The sequence below is a fragment of the Helicoverpa armigera genome, chromosome 8, assembly GCF_030705265.1.
Source record: "Helicoverpa armigera isolate CAAS_96S chromosome 8, ASM3070526v1, whole genome shotgun sequence".
NCBI classification, from domain to species: Eukaryota; Metazoa; Arthropoda; class Insecta; order Lepidoptera; family Noctuidae; genus Helicoverpa; species Helicoverpa armigera.
In genome coordinates, this window is record NC_087127.1 from 5,178,805 (window position 1) to 5,196,575 (window position 17,771).

Below are 17,771 nucleotides of genomic sequence, written 5' to 3' on the forward strand. Positions count from 1 at the left end.
GTCTGATACAGCTAAATACCTGATCTCTGCAATGTGCGTATTAATTACAATTCATCTTCATACTGATATGCGCCCAAACTAACGCTATCAGAAGACTAAAAGTTTGCTGTATGCGGGTAGGAACTCTTAAGGATTTGCTATTTAACAATAGTTTTAAGATTAAATATTGTTGGTCACTTTAGTCAGATTACACAAAAAGAGATAATTCTAGGCCACACAAAGAATTAAGTCTTACGGTAACAATGCGTCTGTACACTGGTGCACGATACAATTTTATGTAACTGGCCGGAACGATAACAGTAATGGCTCGCATGTAAGTATGTACAAATTTATTTGTTCTGGTTACCGCTGATAGTTGTTCTTTATTCGTTTCACGTAATTAAACTTCGCTAAATTTAAGTAAAATCCTAATATTATCACAAGGCAGTACCAGGTTAAAGATAATGAGTAAAATTAATTCTACCTTCCGATTGCAAACAATAATTATAAAGTTCTAACACAAAGTCGAAATGATGGTAAAAAAATATCGTCTAGAACTTTCTATTTTTTGTCATACAATTACTCATAGTTCCCCCTAAATAAAGTTATAGAAAGCAATAACATTGTGCAACTTTTCTCGAAAAGTTGTTACAACATGTTGCTTAAGTTTTCCGTAATGTTCAGACTGTCGCTACTCGACACTAGATGGCGTTGACCCTCTGAATACGTATTATATGATTGCATTTTTATCAGCACTGCTGAATCAATTTCATATGGATAGATTGCCTATAACTGTTATGGTTCATTTTCTATACGTAGTATACGTGGTGCATAATATCACGTATATACGTGGTTGTATGATTACAATAACATTGAGCCGGCATTCAATGTTGCCTAGATGATAGTTTTTCTACCAAAGTAGTAGAAATTTTCCGTTAGCTAGGTACAACGTCAACTTTTATAGTAAAACTTTGAGAATTTTTTATTTGATTTTAATCAACAATTCTGTAAATACCTGTAGCCGTTTTAACAGAAAATACAATTCGGGACAGGCACTATAGCTATCGAATTGAATAAACTTCGAATTGAATATTTAACGAAAAAATTATAAAGTAATTTATTTCGCAACTTTATTCGCGTGGAATAGTTACTTTGGGCCGATGCTCAGATGTCCCGCGCGATTTTACTCCGTGCGTCCCTAAGGAACTACTACAAACATCCGGATAAAATCCGGATTCGAATTTATAATACTTTGGATAGTTCTCCTTCCAATTTAAAGTTTAGGTACTTACTTTAAATTGGAAGGAGTCTAATAAATTTTACCTACCTACTTACTATAAAAAGTATGTATGATGTCTATGACGGTCTATGCAATTCTACCAAATTAAATGTAATAGTAGAAAATTATATTATAAATGCTGGTACTACTAACCGAGCCGGCTTACCCACACATGCAAACGTCTATAAATAAACAAAACATCCTTCATAACCGGGTCGTCGCCGGTGTTTCGACCAATCAGAGCGCTAGAATTTTATCGACGCGCATGCGGTCAGTGACGTGTTGCTGGCAGCCTATATAAACCGTGCGCAGCCATTTCATCGAACATTCAGTAGAAACAAAATCTTGAGTTACGTTGTCAGTTGCATCTGCGACAAATTTCCTGTGATTTCAATAATATTTACAAATATCCAAACGTAAATATGTCCGAAGCTTTCTTTGACGAGTACGACTACTACAACTTCGACCACGACAAGCACATCTTCTCCGGACACAGCGGCAAGCAGCGCACCAAGAAGGAGGTCAACGAGCACACCAACCACTTCGACCCGTCCGGCCATTCCAGAAAGATCGTCACCAAGCTCATGAACACAGAGAACAACAAGAAAACCAACCACAAGCATTAGATGGAGCGTTGAACCTGAGGACTATGGCTTGTAAAAGGACTATCGATATGCCGAGCGAAAGGAGGACTTTATGGCGGATCCCGGAGGAGGGCTCCGGCCGCCACTCGTCTCAGAGATCGATGGAGCATCCACGGCGGTTCCTGCTGACGCAGGGCTTCTACCTGGCGCACCACACCAGCAGGACACGAAGCAGAGCCAGGGCGCAGCGCCCCAGGTGAGCTCTGCCGCCTGGACCCAACACCGTTCCACCACTGATCTCAACTCTTATTATTATTTGAGCTTGTTGTAAAGCTCACAACTGCTGTGTTATTATTCCTAGTTAGATTATTATGATTCTGTATCTTTCCTGAGGTAGGTACTTGAAGGACTGTAATAATTTAAGGCAAATAAAAATTATAGTTAAGAAGTATTCTGTGGTTTTATTGTGTCTTGCTTTGTTTTGAGGCTGAAAATCGTAGTGTGCGAGGTCGCTCGGCCTGCGCGCTTGATCGCCCACACTATCGATCGCCAGACTCATGTTTATACACAAAAACAACCTTGAGCGAGCCGGCAGACCGCGAGGTGGCTGGCCTTGCCCGAGTATTATCTGCCACACACCTACACAATACATTTGCGGCGTAGAAAAATCGAACGAGCTAAACTAATAGCCAAACCGCTTACATAACGTAATGGGCATTTAGTCACGTTTGTTTTGAATATTAAATTAACGTTGAACATAATACCTTCCTGCATTTTATAGCCATCGAGCGATTGGCTGTCAGCGAGCACGTAGGCACACAAACATAACAACACTTAAAACTTATAAGCAGGTAGGTACATCCTTAGGATAACTGCTCAAATAGTACAGCCACTTATAGAACTCAATTATGGGTTGACTCACTGTTATTACAAGCTACCCACACTGCAATTGCGTAACCCAAAACTGCAATCCATTCACACTTCTCTGACATCGAATCAATCAAATTGCAGCTACCATCATCAGGCTCTTTGGAAATCAAAGGAGCAGGCACCTAAAATCTCCGACCGTTTATTTAGATTAGATTATTGAGTGTGCTGACGTACTAACGGTCAAAGAAGTCAAGCCTAGAAAACAAAGACTGATAACAGACTTTGTTTAAAAGTTCCAATTATCATGTTTGTGTTTATGTAATTGGGTCTTCTTTTAGTCAGGCTACCTACGTATTTATTGATAATTAAGAGTTTAGTCACGTTTATGTACGTATGAGACCAATGATAATGTGACTGCGCTTCTATACAAAAAGGCAGGCAAGTACCTACAGCATAATACTGAGGAAAATAAAGGTGGTGTACAGATATTGATGTCAAAGTTACCTATCCAGCTGATTTTGGAGTTCGCTAAAATATTGAGAGATGTACGAAATTGACGGTATTTTGCATACAAAACTGGTGATGTAGTCAAAAGAAAGCAATAAGATAGGTAAGCATGAGGTTGTTTTATTTAAAGACATCCAACTCTAAATAGAAGTTGGATGTCGAACGGGCCATAATATAACACACCGCAGTTTTCCACCTCATGAAAGTCGCTATACTTTTCTCGTATTATTTTTGACTTTCATAGATTTTTGCGAATTCAAAAGTGTAAATTATCCGTCACCAGTCGAATACTACCTACTTCAACGTTTAATGTGTGATTCGCTTCACTAAAGCTGTTTTCTGAAGAGCCCTGGTTTTATTGATCTAGCGTTTCAGGAGATATATTTAGCAGCCTCTGACATATATCTACGAACTTTCTGTAGCTCTGTGAGACTGAAGCCCTTTTCATATTGCGTTGTCTGCCGTTGTTATGTAATCCTGCAAACTTCAATATAGGATATACTTAGAAGAAAGATAGGATTAAAATTACTTATCATCATGTAAGGAGATATCTTACTACTCAGTAGTTTTAATAGTCATTCGTTTCTTGAAAGAAGATAATGGAATACACAATTTAAAGAGCATAGTCTCTCTTTTGCTTGATGGTGTAGAACCACAGAGATAGGACATCTTTCCATGTTTGCTCCTATGCCAATTTCCATCAATCCATTGGGTAGATAAATGTTAGGGATATTGTCTATACTTATAAGATTAGTTACCATATAGTTGTTGACAAATAACTAAAGTATAATCTAAATGAAGATTGAACAAAAAATAATAAACAAAACACGTGCGATGCATCTCGAGAGAGACATTGACAAATCCTCCCGCTGCTTTTAGAGAAAATAAAACAATTTAAAAATAGAAGTCTCTTAGTTATTTTCGACTTCTCTCTGTTTGAAACACAAATGTTCTTAGAATAATCCATAATATATAGCAAACATGTTTACGCCAAAGTGAAACCATAAATATGTAAAAGCTATGAGAATAGTATAAAGTTGGCAAAACAAATGCGAATGGATAAAAAAACTTGATCTTGAATTAACAATATGTTCGCTGTTTGCAAGTTCAAAGTCACTGATTTAGAAGAGGACCGTTTGAAAAACAAATGAACATAAATCAATCTGAATTGCTTGCACTCAGTCCATTTAGTACTTGTTGTCATATAGGTAGGTACTCATTGTCATTTTATGCAAGTACCAAAAGTAGCAATCGCCTGACTTGAGATCAATATCGTTGAACATTGGATAGAAAATAAGTTTTCAGCATCAAAGAAAAGCTTTTTCAGCAGTTTTTCATAACAACGTTCAGACATTCAAACATTATTATGCCTACAATGAATGTTGTTCCATATTAAAAAGGTTAACTACATTATCAGTAGGTACGACAAAGTAACTCTGTTATCACAGTGAACAGTTTATCACTTTCTTCAAAGTGTATGAACTATTCCAGCGCAGTACTTTCTGTAAATTTTCCATTTCATACAATACTAACTCATACTACATCTACTTGTGTACCTTAGTACTATTTACTGAATACTACATCATACTTTGTTAAGACTGATATTTGCCATTTATCACTCGCTAACAACTCTTTAACAGGGTGCCTAATGAACCGTTTCATATTATGACTCGAGAACGAAAAACAGTCAGATTGTGTACTGAAAACAATAACTTTATTGTTTATATTGTATGACGTTGTAAACATACGATACTATTGCTAATAAATTATAAACATTTCCCCTTTTAATACACAGTTGGGTAAATGGGTTAGGAAATATTGGTATTATTTTGCCACATATGAGCTTAGATTACACATATGTATTCTTATGTTAGGTATACAATTTTTTTACATACCTCGTGAAGCTCTAACAACCAATATTATAAGATGGATAAAAAAGTATTTTATGAACGTAAAACTTGGTCCAAAACCACACCCATTTGCTCTCAAGATATAATATTAGTGGTACCATAGAGCAGGTAACGGTCCTTACCAGGCAGGCTACGTAACATTTTTTGCTCTAAAAACTTCTTCAACCAGTTAGGTCATTGATCGTGTATAAAACAGATAAATGCTACATACAGTGTACGTTAAATTGGTTCAAGTATAATTACATTTTAGCACGATATTGTAAAAAGTAATGTAACTTTGGAACTGAGGAGAGTAACGAGACATTAATTTCCTACTAGATTTTGTTCCCGCAACCCCATAAAAAGTAGCATATCCCCATCTCCATGTTTTTCATTTCAAATGGTTGCGCGTTTTCAGCGTGAAAGCATAACAGACAAACAAACTCACTTTCACAGTAATACATGTTTGGTAAGATGATGTAATTCTCTCGAGGACATTAAGGTTGGATCGATACAGTCCAAGGATATGTCCTTCGGGAGGAGTGTTCAAAAGGGTAACTGCAGACCGGCATTCAGTATAGAGGCCTGCGCAAAGAAAACCTTATCGTACGTACAGTCAACTTCAGGTCAATCAGGAAAATCGTACTTATTACTATTGAGTTAAGATGCGTGACAGTTACCACAAATGTGCAGTTTACTGTACTTGTATGCTTAGCTACATCCATACTCCTTCTACCGTAGTAGGATAATTAAGGTCGGATCTAAACTACGGAAAGGGACGGCTATTTCCTTCTGATTCCTTAGATGGTAGAATCTACCGGCATATGATGAAATAAGATTTCAATCGTTAAGCGAGTTATACATGCAAGGCCACGATCGGTTCTAGAATAAACTAATACTACGTAGTAACCGATATCGTTATGAAAAAGGTGTAAGAAACAGACGTTACTACACAAAAAATCTCTATAATAAACAAAAAAGGTCTAAAATTAATATTATTTGAAAGATCCAATTACAGTGAGTATTATTATCATGAACTAATACGTCGTTGCATAAGTAGTCCAGTAGTCCTATCCAAAAAGAAGTTGGTAAATATATTGAAGAGTGAAAATATTTGAAGATGTTTTCAATAGTTTAAAACATATATCTATAATCTCCGAAGGAACTAAAGAAAATATTATGAGAGAGAAAATTGGAAAATAGCCAGGGAACGACCAAAAAGTAAACGGAATGTGACCAAATTCAGCGCTGATCTGGTTTTAAATTCTCAAATGGCAACAACACCAAATCTTAGCTGCATGTCTGATGAAGATTAAAATCTATTCCGGCTCAACCTCTTTCGGTGATATTAGTCTCTGGTCTGAGAAAGAGAGATCTGTGGTCGGTTCGTGAGCTATAGTCACGCTACTAACCTCTAATTGTTAATAAGAATCAGCAGTTTTTATCTGGCGATGATTGGCTATTAGGCTGTAATGATGTCATTATTGTGGGACAAAAATGTTAATGGTTGCTAAGAGGAATCTTAGGGCGCGTACATTGAAGATCTTGACTCCAATTTTTCAAAGGATATGCAATGTTGACTTCTTTTATTTACTGTCTATTTATTTATGGACCTAATTGGACATTATTTGATTAAGTATACTGCAGATTATTTTTCCAATCTAAAAATGACTCATGATGGTAAAAGGTAACGCTACCGAAATTTTGAGTATTTTTCCAGCAAACAAAAGTTCTGCGTATGCGCACGTGACGCACAATCAAAACAGTGGAACAAGTCACGCCGGTTTTATTTTCATTTTTTTTATTTTTATTATTAAACAGAATGATGAAATCTCGGTGACTGTTAAAGCATTGTTCATAAAGTTATCGTTTTAAAACAAAGTGCGCAGACGCATGAGACCTGCCGATAATATCGGTGTAAAAATGAAAATATTTTCTCATTAGCATTATACAAGATATCGGGAAAGTCCGTGACTAAGTGGGAATGTAAAACTATAATGAGAATTTTATGATTACTAATCTTAATTTCTGACTATACTATTTTAATGCGTCAATCTGAAAAAAATGACACAATATTTTATTGAAGTAATTCATTCATTGAAATTATCCGTCATTATCGAGCAAAGCAATACAGAGATACAGATGTGTAACAAATAAATGTTAATCTTTTTCGATATTTCGGCCACTCCCTTGACACTGATTTTCAGAATGTAGGAAATGTTTCAGTATGTTTAAGAAAAAATATAGGAATGTTCCCAATAGTTCGTAGCGAAAATGATGTCTAGACAATTCAAATAAATTCGTATAATGGGTAATATTGTAATTTTATGGGTAATCTTGACCTAAATTAATGGTTTTCGTCGCTAGGTTACCAAGGCTTGCTCTTTCGAATGTCAATTTCTTGCCGTGTTGACGTGTATTGTATCCTAAGGGATTCTTTGATTCCAGCAACTTCAAGGTGTCCCATCTTGGACTTGCAGAACTTTATCAAAATTAACTTTAGTGCGGATTACAATAACCTTTGTTTTTCGATTAGAGAATAATTTATATGAATTTTTATTTATTTAAATGAATAATTAGTAATTTATATGAAGCTTATGCCAAATATTGATACAGCGATCTTATAAAGGTCGCCGGAAGACGCTAGATGCAGGTCGCCTCCAACAGGTATCTGTGGAGATCTAAGGGGGGGGCCTCCTATGTTCAGCAGTGGACGTCCTATGGCTGAGTTGATAATTCGATTGATGATCGATTATTGCAATCCACAGTTAGTAGTTAGCATAAAGACGTAAAAAACAGTAGAAAACAAAGTAGCTAAAATATTACACAATAAATTATAATCAGATGTTGTTACTTATTAGAAAAACTGTACTCTCATGACGCATTGAACTAATGAGTCATGCATAGATTATGCTTTTATTTCGTTAGAACTGAAACAAAACTGTGTCATATCTTTATCTACGGAAAAGTATTGAACAATAATAATGACGTGTTTTTTTTCACAATGAAATTAAAATGTTGCAATTTTTTATTTTTCTTTTGACATATCTATTTTACATTTTACGTTTTGATACTATGTAGATATATCGATTTAAATAATAATTGTGACTTAAAATTCCCTGTATTACTGAATTATTGCAATCACAATTGTTTTTGACATAGGTACTTACCTACAAAGAGTGATAATGATTCAAATTTTCCACAGCTAAAGAATATATGAAAATCAGAACATAAATAAGTAAATGAAGTCTTAGGTGCAGTTAGATGTCATATTATAATGCAGTTTGAGTAGGTAATGCAAAGACAATTTACATTGCATATTTACAGTTTACATTTACATCGTTTCTAGCAACATTGTTGCTGACTATGCAAATAGGACTTAAGTGTCCGCTTGTAGACATCAGCAAATATAAACTGTATAATATAAATATTTATATAATATAAGATGCTGGATGCAGGTCGCCTCCAACAGTTATCTGTAGACATCTAGGGGGAGGCCTATGTTCAGCAGTGGACGTCCTATAACTGAGATGATGGAGATTATAATAATACAAATAAGCCTTTACCTAGTGCTTGACCAATGTTAGAAGGCCTTATTAGATTGATTCTATATTTTTTGCGTTAAGAACGATTTTCAATACGGTTAAAATGAAGCAATATTAAGCAGAGTTATTTAAAGCTGTTTAATTGAAGGAAAATTATTATTTATAAATAAAATTAACCGTCTGCAATGAAAACCGTAAACTTTGTAAATAATTATTATTTTTGAATTGTCATTAAGTAGGTATGCTACAAGGAAATACAACTAAGATTTATTTTTAATTGGGTTAGTGTAAACTGTTGAAACAATACAACTTCCTTGAACGGGAATTAATTAGGTATAAGTACTACACATAAATATAACTACGCATACCTATACATAATACTAAACATTTTTTCTAAACAGCTCTCAAAACAATTGACTATAAAATTTATTTATTTGTGTAATTTGCAGACCACTTACATACTTACCTACTTACACCTAAACCTATTATAAAAGTTATACATAACACCAACCAAGTGAACAAAAATACTTTATAATCTAAAAGTCTAGCCAGACATAAAATCGAGATGAAATACAGGCTGAAGAGCGAAAGGCAGAATATTGCCAGCCTAGTCAGATGGTATCGATCCAGTCCGACCTCTAGCAGCTGAGCCTGTGTGGCTAATGTCAAATACAATACCTACAATGTATACGAGCTAAGTGCTATGTTTATACTAATTGTATAGGGCAAATAAATGACGAAGAGATACAATGTATGTGTGATCTTCTTGCTTGAAAATAAAAGGCAAGAAAGTAGAGTATCGATAACTTAGGTTCTAAGAAATTCCTATATCAGAAAACACTGATTTTCAAAAGATGAGAATTTTCATATACCCATTATTGTTGCCCGATGTATCGGCATTTTGATTAAATTCTTATTCAATTTATCCTTAGATTTCAAGGCATAGATAACTTTCATGTTACTTTTTTAAGTACCTATAGTGGATGCTTATGGATGGACAAGCTAAGCACTAAACGCACTCTGTACTAAACTGATCTTGGGTTTCGTGAGAACATTTCAGTTTTAAAGAAAACACACTAAAACGAAAATAAATGTCAAATTCTGAGCTTCACACATGATACAATAATAGCAATACCTAGATTTATACATGTACCTAACTGGTGCTATATCTAGTAATTTCCTAGAACAAAATAATCCCCATATGTCGACTCTATACCAACTAACATCAACCACCTTTGTTCCAGAGAGGTCCTCATAAAGAATGGATCGGCAGTGGACGCAGCGGTGGCAGCCATGTTCTGCAATGGCCTGCTCAACCAGCAGAGCATGGGTCTGGGTGGGGGGTTCTTCATGACCGTTTACATCAAAGATGAGGAGAAGGCGTATACGGTGAACGCTAGGGAGACGGCACCCGGAGCAGCGACCGTCGATATGTTTAATGGCAGCTGGGATAAAGCTGCTAAAGGTAGGTTGTTTTAGTTTTTAGTAAGGTTTTTACTGAGAAATTTCTTGTCTGTGTCAGATGTTTTATATCACGAAAGCGGGTGAGCCAAACTTTTGTGTGTAGGTAAATGTACATTGTGTTGCGTAGCCTCAAGAGCGCTTAGTAACTCAGTCATACAAAGACTTTCGTGAGATAAAACATCAACTAGAATAATACGATATACTAAATTACAAATAGGATTTCAAACTATTCGCTAGCAAAATGTATTCAAAGTGAGTTCTGTTTTCATCCTGAAAACACAATGTTTCATAAATCGCATAAAAGGAATTAATTGATTCATAAACTTAATTGGAAAAGTCTCAACTTCAAGTATCGACACATATTTCCTTGAATATTATCATGTTTACAATAAACAATAAGTACATAGGTAGTTATGTAAGTATCAAAGTAGGCTTACACCTAAAAAGATAACAATCTTAGATAGTAAAAAACAACAATAATACAAAACCTCTATACCGAACTAACCTATCTTTAACATAATTTATATTTAGCGCCATAGATTATAAAATGAGGTCAGGTTTTAATCAAAGTGCATTTAATAATAAATACAGATACAGGTTTAGGTTAATTGGGTTAACTGAAACATCTTATCAGGAACCTTGAAGTAGGTATCTTCACTGAACATGCATATTTCGAATGACAGAAGTCAATAAAATTGCTAGGGAGTTTGTTGCGCCACTTCTTCCCAGCAAAAACACATAGGAAGTGGTGAAGGGTGGGCTTTGAATTGAAGTGAACGTTTTGGGGGCAGTCTTTTTTAAATTCCTGACGTCCAAAAAGTGCTGTCTTGCAGCCAAGTTTGAATAAATGATTTTTTATTTTGATTTTGAAATAATTACTGAAGTATAAAAAGGCGTAGATTCTGAAACTGTATGACACGAAAAAAATATTATTAAGTATTTCCAATTTTTATATAATTTATTTATGTCCCACGACATACGTGACAATATGGCCGTAAACAGAATAGATAATGATATAACTTTTTATCATAGACTACTTGTTTACAAAAAGGTTTGTAATCATGTGTTATCTTTTATCTTTGATGGTGGATTTCTATAACCGATCTATCGATTGTTTCGCGATTAGAGATTGCAATATGACATAATTTATATTGACTTCATGTCAAAATTCAATCTCTTATTGCAAAACAACGGATAGGAGATAGGTTATAGAAATTCGCAGCAAATGGAACATTGCATAATTCCAATGAATTAAGGCTTAGGCTTTCGATAGCCTTATAAGTTGGTTTGGTATGTCGTGTTATATGACATGTATGGGAGTAGATACTGGTACTAGAATGATGTGGTAAGTTGAAACCAAGTTGGCTGGTGACGAAATTGGTTACTAAAAGAGATATTTTTCATTTAAGTATAATATTGTTTCAAATAAAATGGCTATTACCTCGGACAAAGGATCAGCATGGCCATCCAACGAGGTAATGCTGCCAGCCTCTTGGGTACGCTCCCAGTCGACAGCGGTGGGGATGATTTTTTTGACGCTTTTTAGATACCTATAAGTAGTGCTTTTATTTACTAGGATAGTTTTTTTTGTGTTGTAAATATCTATGTATATACAATGTAAATTCAAAGAAAAACAATAAAACTGAAATGTTATTTTATCAGTTATACATACCCTACGATATTAATAATATATCTTAATCACACAAGAAATCAGTTAAATCTATATCTTCTATACATATAATAAAATGATAGGAAAGTCAAAACTGTACATTGAATATTTTTTTTAAAGAATACTTGGGGGGTGATCCATAATCGATTCTGAACCCAAAAATGTAGTTTTTAGAATTTTTGTCTGTATGTCTGTTTATCTGTTTGTCTGTATGTTTGTCCCGGATAAACTCAAAAAGTACTGCATGGATTTAAACCAAATTTTGCATGAATATTACTTGGGGGCCGGTTCAACACATAGGCTATATATTATCACGCTATCCCTTACGGGGAATGAGCAATGAACCATTATTTCTGTTAACGTTTCTGTGAAAGCGTATGCAATAATAACACATAATTGAATGTTGTACTTATATTAGTTGACCGGCCTATTATTAATCTTTAAACAGAAAATCTTGTATTTATAAATAACTCGGAAGAAAAATAAAATTTTACGAAATTGTTTAGCCAAGGTTAAAGTGGCTCCATCTATGGTATATAAAATACATCAAATTTGACAAAGCAGCAAGGTGGTAAATAAACAACACATATCAATTACCATTTATATTCACAGATGGAGTTGTCTATTTTCTATAATTCACCATATTGTAGCAGAGGGTTTAATTTTAATATTGTTTGACAGTTTGCCATGCCACATCAATATACCGCTATAATTGTTATCGTGATGCAAGGAAAATTGTATATATAGTACTTATCCAAATTTTAAACGGAGCCATCTAAAGAGTTTTTCGAATATTAACGTCAAAAATGATTACATTCGCGGAACAATTAACTATCATGTTGGATACATGATAGATGGAATTGCACATTTTTTCATAAGCAAATTGACTTGGGGTTTTATTAGTTTAGGCGATCTTCACACTGCCCCGCATCATGCTGCATATTGCGTGTCATCTACGCACGTTCCTGCGGGAGTGCAGATCTGCATCATCATGCGGGTTCTTTGCGCACTCACGCGCGTAGGTGCGTTTTGTAGATTCACGCACGGCGGCTCTCAGGTGATCTTCACACTGCCCCGCATCACGCTGCATGTTGCGTGCCGATGTACCTACGCGCGTTTCTGAGGGAGTGCAGATCTGCATCATCGTGCGGGTTTTTTGGGCACTCACGCGCGTAGGTGCGTTTTGTAGATTCACGCACGGTGGCCCTCATAGAGATCAATTTTCAAACACATACGTCACGCTCATTCAAAATCACGCGCGGCAAAAACATTTGCATATGTTTTCAAAACGGTTGACTAGACCCAAAGATTTCCTGAACATTACAAATTTTACTTCTTTATTTAGATAAATGGCCACACATCCACACCACAACATTTATTGGTCAACCTGTGCGGCTGCTAAGTAGTAATCCTCTAGCTCCGCATTCTATATTGCCCACGCAGACGAAGTCGCGGGCAACAGCTAGTAGTAAATACAAACAGTCGTCTGTCTACGTGCACTAGGCCTACGCCCTTGATGGTCGAGAAAATGCTAGAACTATGGATAGAAAAGAAACCGGTCGATGTGACATCAGTTTCTATATTTATAAAGAAAAGTATATACATATTAGTAGTTTTCTCTCGTTTTCTCGATAGGAATATCAAGGCTAAAAATAATTAAGTATAATAGTAAGTAATAATAGGCTCTTTATTTATGTTTATTTAGATCTTTTTCTGCAATATCAGTACCAAAATATTATCGGAATGAACAGCCTTTACTAGCACTGAAATATACAGAGCTCTTACTTTTAGCAAGCAATCAAAAAATTTGACTAAAACCTCGTTTCAAAATAAGACCAAATAAATAAACTATCAAAACAAAACTCACGTGCTTCAAACAAAGCACTTAATCAACAATTTGTATCATTTAATCAACATTATTGAAATCGCTCTAGATATTATTGTCACGTAGGTATTACTTTGTATTGTTTCTCATAAACAGTTGAATAAACAAAAAAAAAACAATTGCCAGATTCCGGATTTGGAGTAAGCAATATTTCTAGAAACATCCACCCCTCTTTTATTGTAGATATTTAGACTGTCTGAAGGGGTCTGGCGAGGGGTTGCCTTAAGAATAATAGCATTCATTGACATTTATATTTGGTATTACGCTTTTTAGAAACATTAACGACCTCCACAGTTATACGAACCTATTGTAGAGCAAAAACAGTTGACATTTAAAATAGAAAATAAAACAACAAGGTTTCTATAAAAATCTTCTATTTTCATTGGATTATGAAATAACGGTACAATTGAGTACTGTGTGTAGTTTAAAATTAAAACTCAATGCAGTTCAAGTGTTTTTAGAAAATCGATTTTGTATGTAATATAACATGTATTTTAAACTTAATGCTATATAGGTACGGAAAAAAATAATCTAGAGTGAGAAGTACGAGGAGTATACCTAATAAACATTAAAATATTATTTTCGTTATGGATGCTAGCCAACAAAATTAAGCACCCTTGCTCGTACCTACACAATTTATTACGTAATATAGAAGCCATTATATTTGACATTTAGGCAGTATTTCTAGACGTTTCTACGCCCCTGAAGTGTTATTACTTATTCACCCTTTGCAGGCAAGGTGATTTAGGGTTAAAAAGTTATGTATCGACTTAAAATGTACTTATACCAACGACAGGAAAATGGTATATAAACAGGATAATTTCGGAACCGTTTGAAAATAAAACTTTAAGTAATTACCATTTAACATAAATAACAACGGGGCAGGATAATGATATTTTTTTCAATTAACTCTTCTTTATAGGTAAAGGTACTGGCTGATTAAATAGAGCCACTTTCATTGTTGCATTTGTTTCGCTTACTGAAAAAAAACGATTTTAAATATGGAACGAATTCAGTTAGTAATCTGTGCTCTAGTTAAGATATCCTTTCGTTTACGTTCTCTCAGACTTATAAAAATAGCACAGTTTGTAAACCAGAATATATTTAAACATCGTACCGAGATTGCAATTGAAACAATAAGTTTGACAACAAATTCGTGTGATATGTACGTCATTGCAAATTTCTCTAAGGCTTTCTCTTTGAATGTGGTCCAATCAAGACTGAACTGGTAGGCGCCTCATTCAGTTTCACTCGCTGTAGCGCACAAAGCCGTAACATTAAACTGCCTTTCCATTTTATAAAGCTTTTATGCAACTAATTAAGACCAATACATCAGATAAGAATAAAGTTCATAATCCAAAACCATGTCGCGGGACCAAAGACTAAATACCATGCTTCACGTGGCCAGTGTTCACGATTGTCATTTATTTGGTAAAAACAAAACAAAATTAGTGAATTAAAAACAATTTCCATTACAAAAATTAAAAAGAACTGGTTTATACCGCTTGGCACTAGTACCTAGGTACAGCAACCTGCTAATCCATTACCTATCTAGGAGCACCGTTACCTAGCCTGTTTCCCTCCTACACAGATAATCTAGGAACTAGCTGTTTTATATCTTTGCCTTTGTTTATTCGACATGTGATAAAGTAGAATAAACTTTTGTCTATTGCGTGATCTGCCTTCCAAATTCAAATGTTTTCCTTTGTTTGGAGGTCATTTTACGGTAGTTTAATTTATTTCAATTCAATTATCTATCTATTGCTGTGAATTACCATGAATTACGATCAAATGTACACTACGACATATTACATATGTTTCATATAGAACTTTCGAGGACTTTGACCACAAAAAGTATTTTATTTTAATATTTGTAATTTAAGTATCAGATGAACTGACTAAAAAACTGTCGCATGACGCAAGAGTAGTTATGGTTTTTGTGGTCAGATATACATAGATAACTTGTTCGTATAACCTTACACACTACCATTGTTTGCAACTTTAATATTAAATCAATAAAAACATAGAAATCTTCGATGTTATTGAAATACGGTTGGTTGATTATTCCCCAAAAGAAAATTCATCACAAAATTACGTAGGTACAGAACCTTATCACATTTTCGAGCCATTTAGAACTAAAATCATTCAACAATTTATTTATTTTATTTACCCAGGTCCGCTTGCAATTGGCGTGCCCGGAGAACTTCGAGGAATGTGGGCGGCCCACAGACGCTGGGGCAAGTTACCCTGGGACAGCCTGATAGCCCCGAGTCTGGACCTCTGCAAGAATGGCTTCCAGATGTCTAAAGTCATGTACGATGGATTGGAGAGCGCTACGTATATCAAGAATGATCCGCATCTCAGGTAAATTAATGTTGGCTATTGTTACCAAAAAGTCTTTACTGTGCAGATATTTTTCTTCACGCAACAGGGTGAGTCATATCTGTGTGTGTGAATTTACATGCATATTGTCTGTCTAAGGTCAGAAGCGCTCAGTAGTGGCCGAGTTGCCGAAGTTTCGTGGGGTAAATCATCTATCCTTGTATGGTATAAAGATGTGTCAGTATTGTGAATACTGAAGAGATGAGCGATTTTCTTGTAAAAAGTAGGATGGTGATACTACGATCACTTCACTAGAAGAGGCCAAATAAATAAATAAAAACAAAACATTAGGATGACTTGAAGATAACTACAGGCTACAGCACAATTCATTCTCAACCAAACAAACTTCACAAAATCAAGGACTTATGTATACTCAGTTCATTAGTGAGTATAAACTCTATAATGTAAACTTTGTCTTCGTATTTTACGGCTTATTTCCTCGTGCTATAAATATCGTTCTTCGCTTCCTCAACGACGAGCTCGTGTCAGTTATTAAGAGAATTCTCTATTCTTCTGTTTTGTGGCATAAATCTTCAGGAACGTCGCTATATACCTAACCTATGTATAAACGACCGTTCAAAATGTGGTGTCTATCTGTAGTTGCTAACTAGATACAAGAATTCGACATATGGGGCTAATGTCTTATTAATTAATTAAAACAACAGATCTGATAGGCAGAATAATGGAAACGACCTTAAAATGTTAAGCTGATTATACTAAAGATTAAAAGAAAGTAAACACTAATATCTTTGTTTACTTCAAGAGTGTTTATTTATCTGCTCATTATCAGATTACAAAATGCGGACAAGCCTTGTTAGACTTTAATACAATTTAAAAATAAATGGAAATTAAGAAAATTACTTATTGGCACATTTACACATGGCAACATATAAAATAGGTAAAACTACAAAATAAATAGTACCGGATTGTCTGATTGTAGATAAATGAGTATTTGAAAAACATACAATTGCAATTAGATTTTTTTCATAAAAACACCGAACAAGCCCTTTGTTCACCACATCACTGTCCTTATAAAAGAACATGAATAGATAAACCGCCAAAAACGGTCCTCAGAAACCGCTTATTGAGACAAGGAAACTCATCACATTCCTTAAATCCTCAGGAAAATGTACTTCAACACGGCAAAAGGGCAGTTCCACAAGCCTGGCACGATGGTGAAGCCTAGCGAAGCCTTATGTAATACCTTCGCAAGGATAGCTGAAAACGGGGGCGATGACCTGTACAATGGGACCTTGGCTGCAGACCTTTTGGATGATCTCGAGAGGGTGGGGAGCATCATCACTGCTGAGGATCTGAGTCACTATGAGTAAGTATATTTTTTTGTAATGGTAACCCTAGACGGGTATAACATGTTGTCTATGGACTGGAACACACACATGCAGTTCTTGTTGGGAAGTTCTACTTTTCTGAAGCGTCTGATGGAAACTTTATGTCCCAAGAAGTTCGCAGAAGTATCAAGACAAGTACTAAAAATTGCAATCCAGATTTTTTCATGTTCCCTGTGTAGGTATTCTTATACCAAATATTCAGAATAATGATTTGGAAAATACTTTACATTGATAGTTTCGTCTATGGTATATAATGTTACGTGAATTCACATAAATGTAATCAGATTCAATTTCGTACGGTCTTCGAATTACATGGCAGGCCCCAAGGTCAGTCCTAGGTAATATCATGTAATATACCTAGGTAGGTGC

The 17,771-nt window shown here is 35.1% G+C and overlaps 2 protein-coding genes across 4 annotated transcripts in view; both read left to right on the forward strand.

The window, feature by feature from the left end:
• The window catches only part of LOC110372805 (glutathione hydrolase 1 proenzyme), a 45,769-nt gene that overhangs the window by 20,342 nt on the left and 7,656 nt on the right, over positions 1 to 17,771 (forward strand). For all 3 annotated transcript variants that reach the window (XM_021329776.3, XM_021329775.3, XM_021329771.3), the window contains 3 exons: positions 9,898 to 10,118; positions 15,846 to 16,035; positions 17,177 to 17,380. In XM_021329776.3, the coding sequence (XP_021185451.3) occupies positions 9,898 to 10,118; positions 15,846 to 16,035; positions 17,177 to 17,380 (615 nt within the window). The remainder of the gene's footprint in view (positions 1 to 9,897; positions 10,119 to 15,845; positions 16,036 to 17,176; positions 17,381 to 17,771) is intronic.
• Positions 1,560 to 2,293, forward strand: LOC110372806 (nuclear protein 1). The gene has a single exon (XM_021329777.3). The coding sequence runs from the start codon at positions 1,681 to 1,683 to the stop codon at positions 1,882 to 1,884; it is 204 nt and encodes a 67-aa protein (XP_021185452.1). The 5' UTR covers positions 1,560 to 1,680; the 3' UTR covers positions 1,885 to 2,293.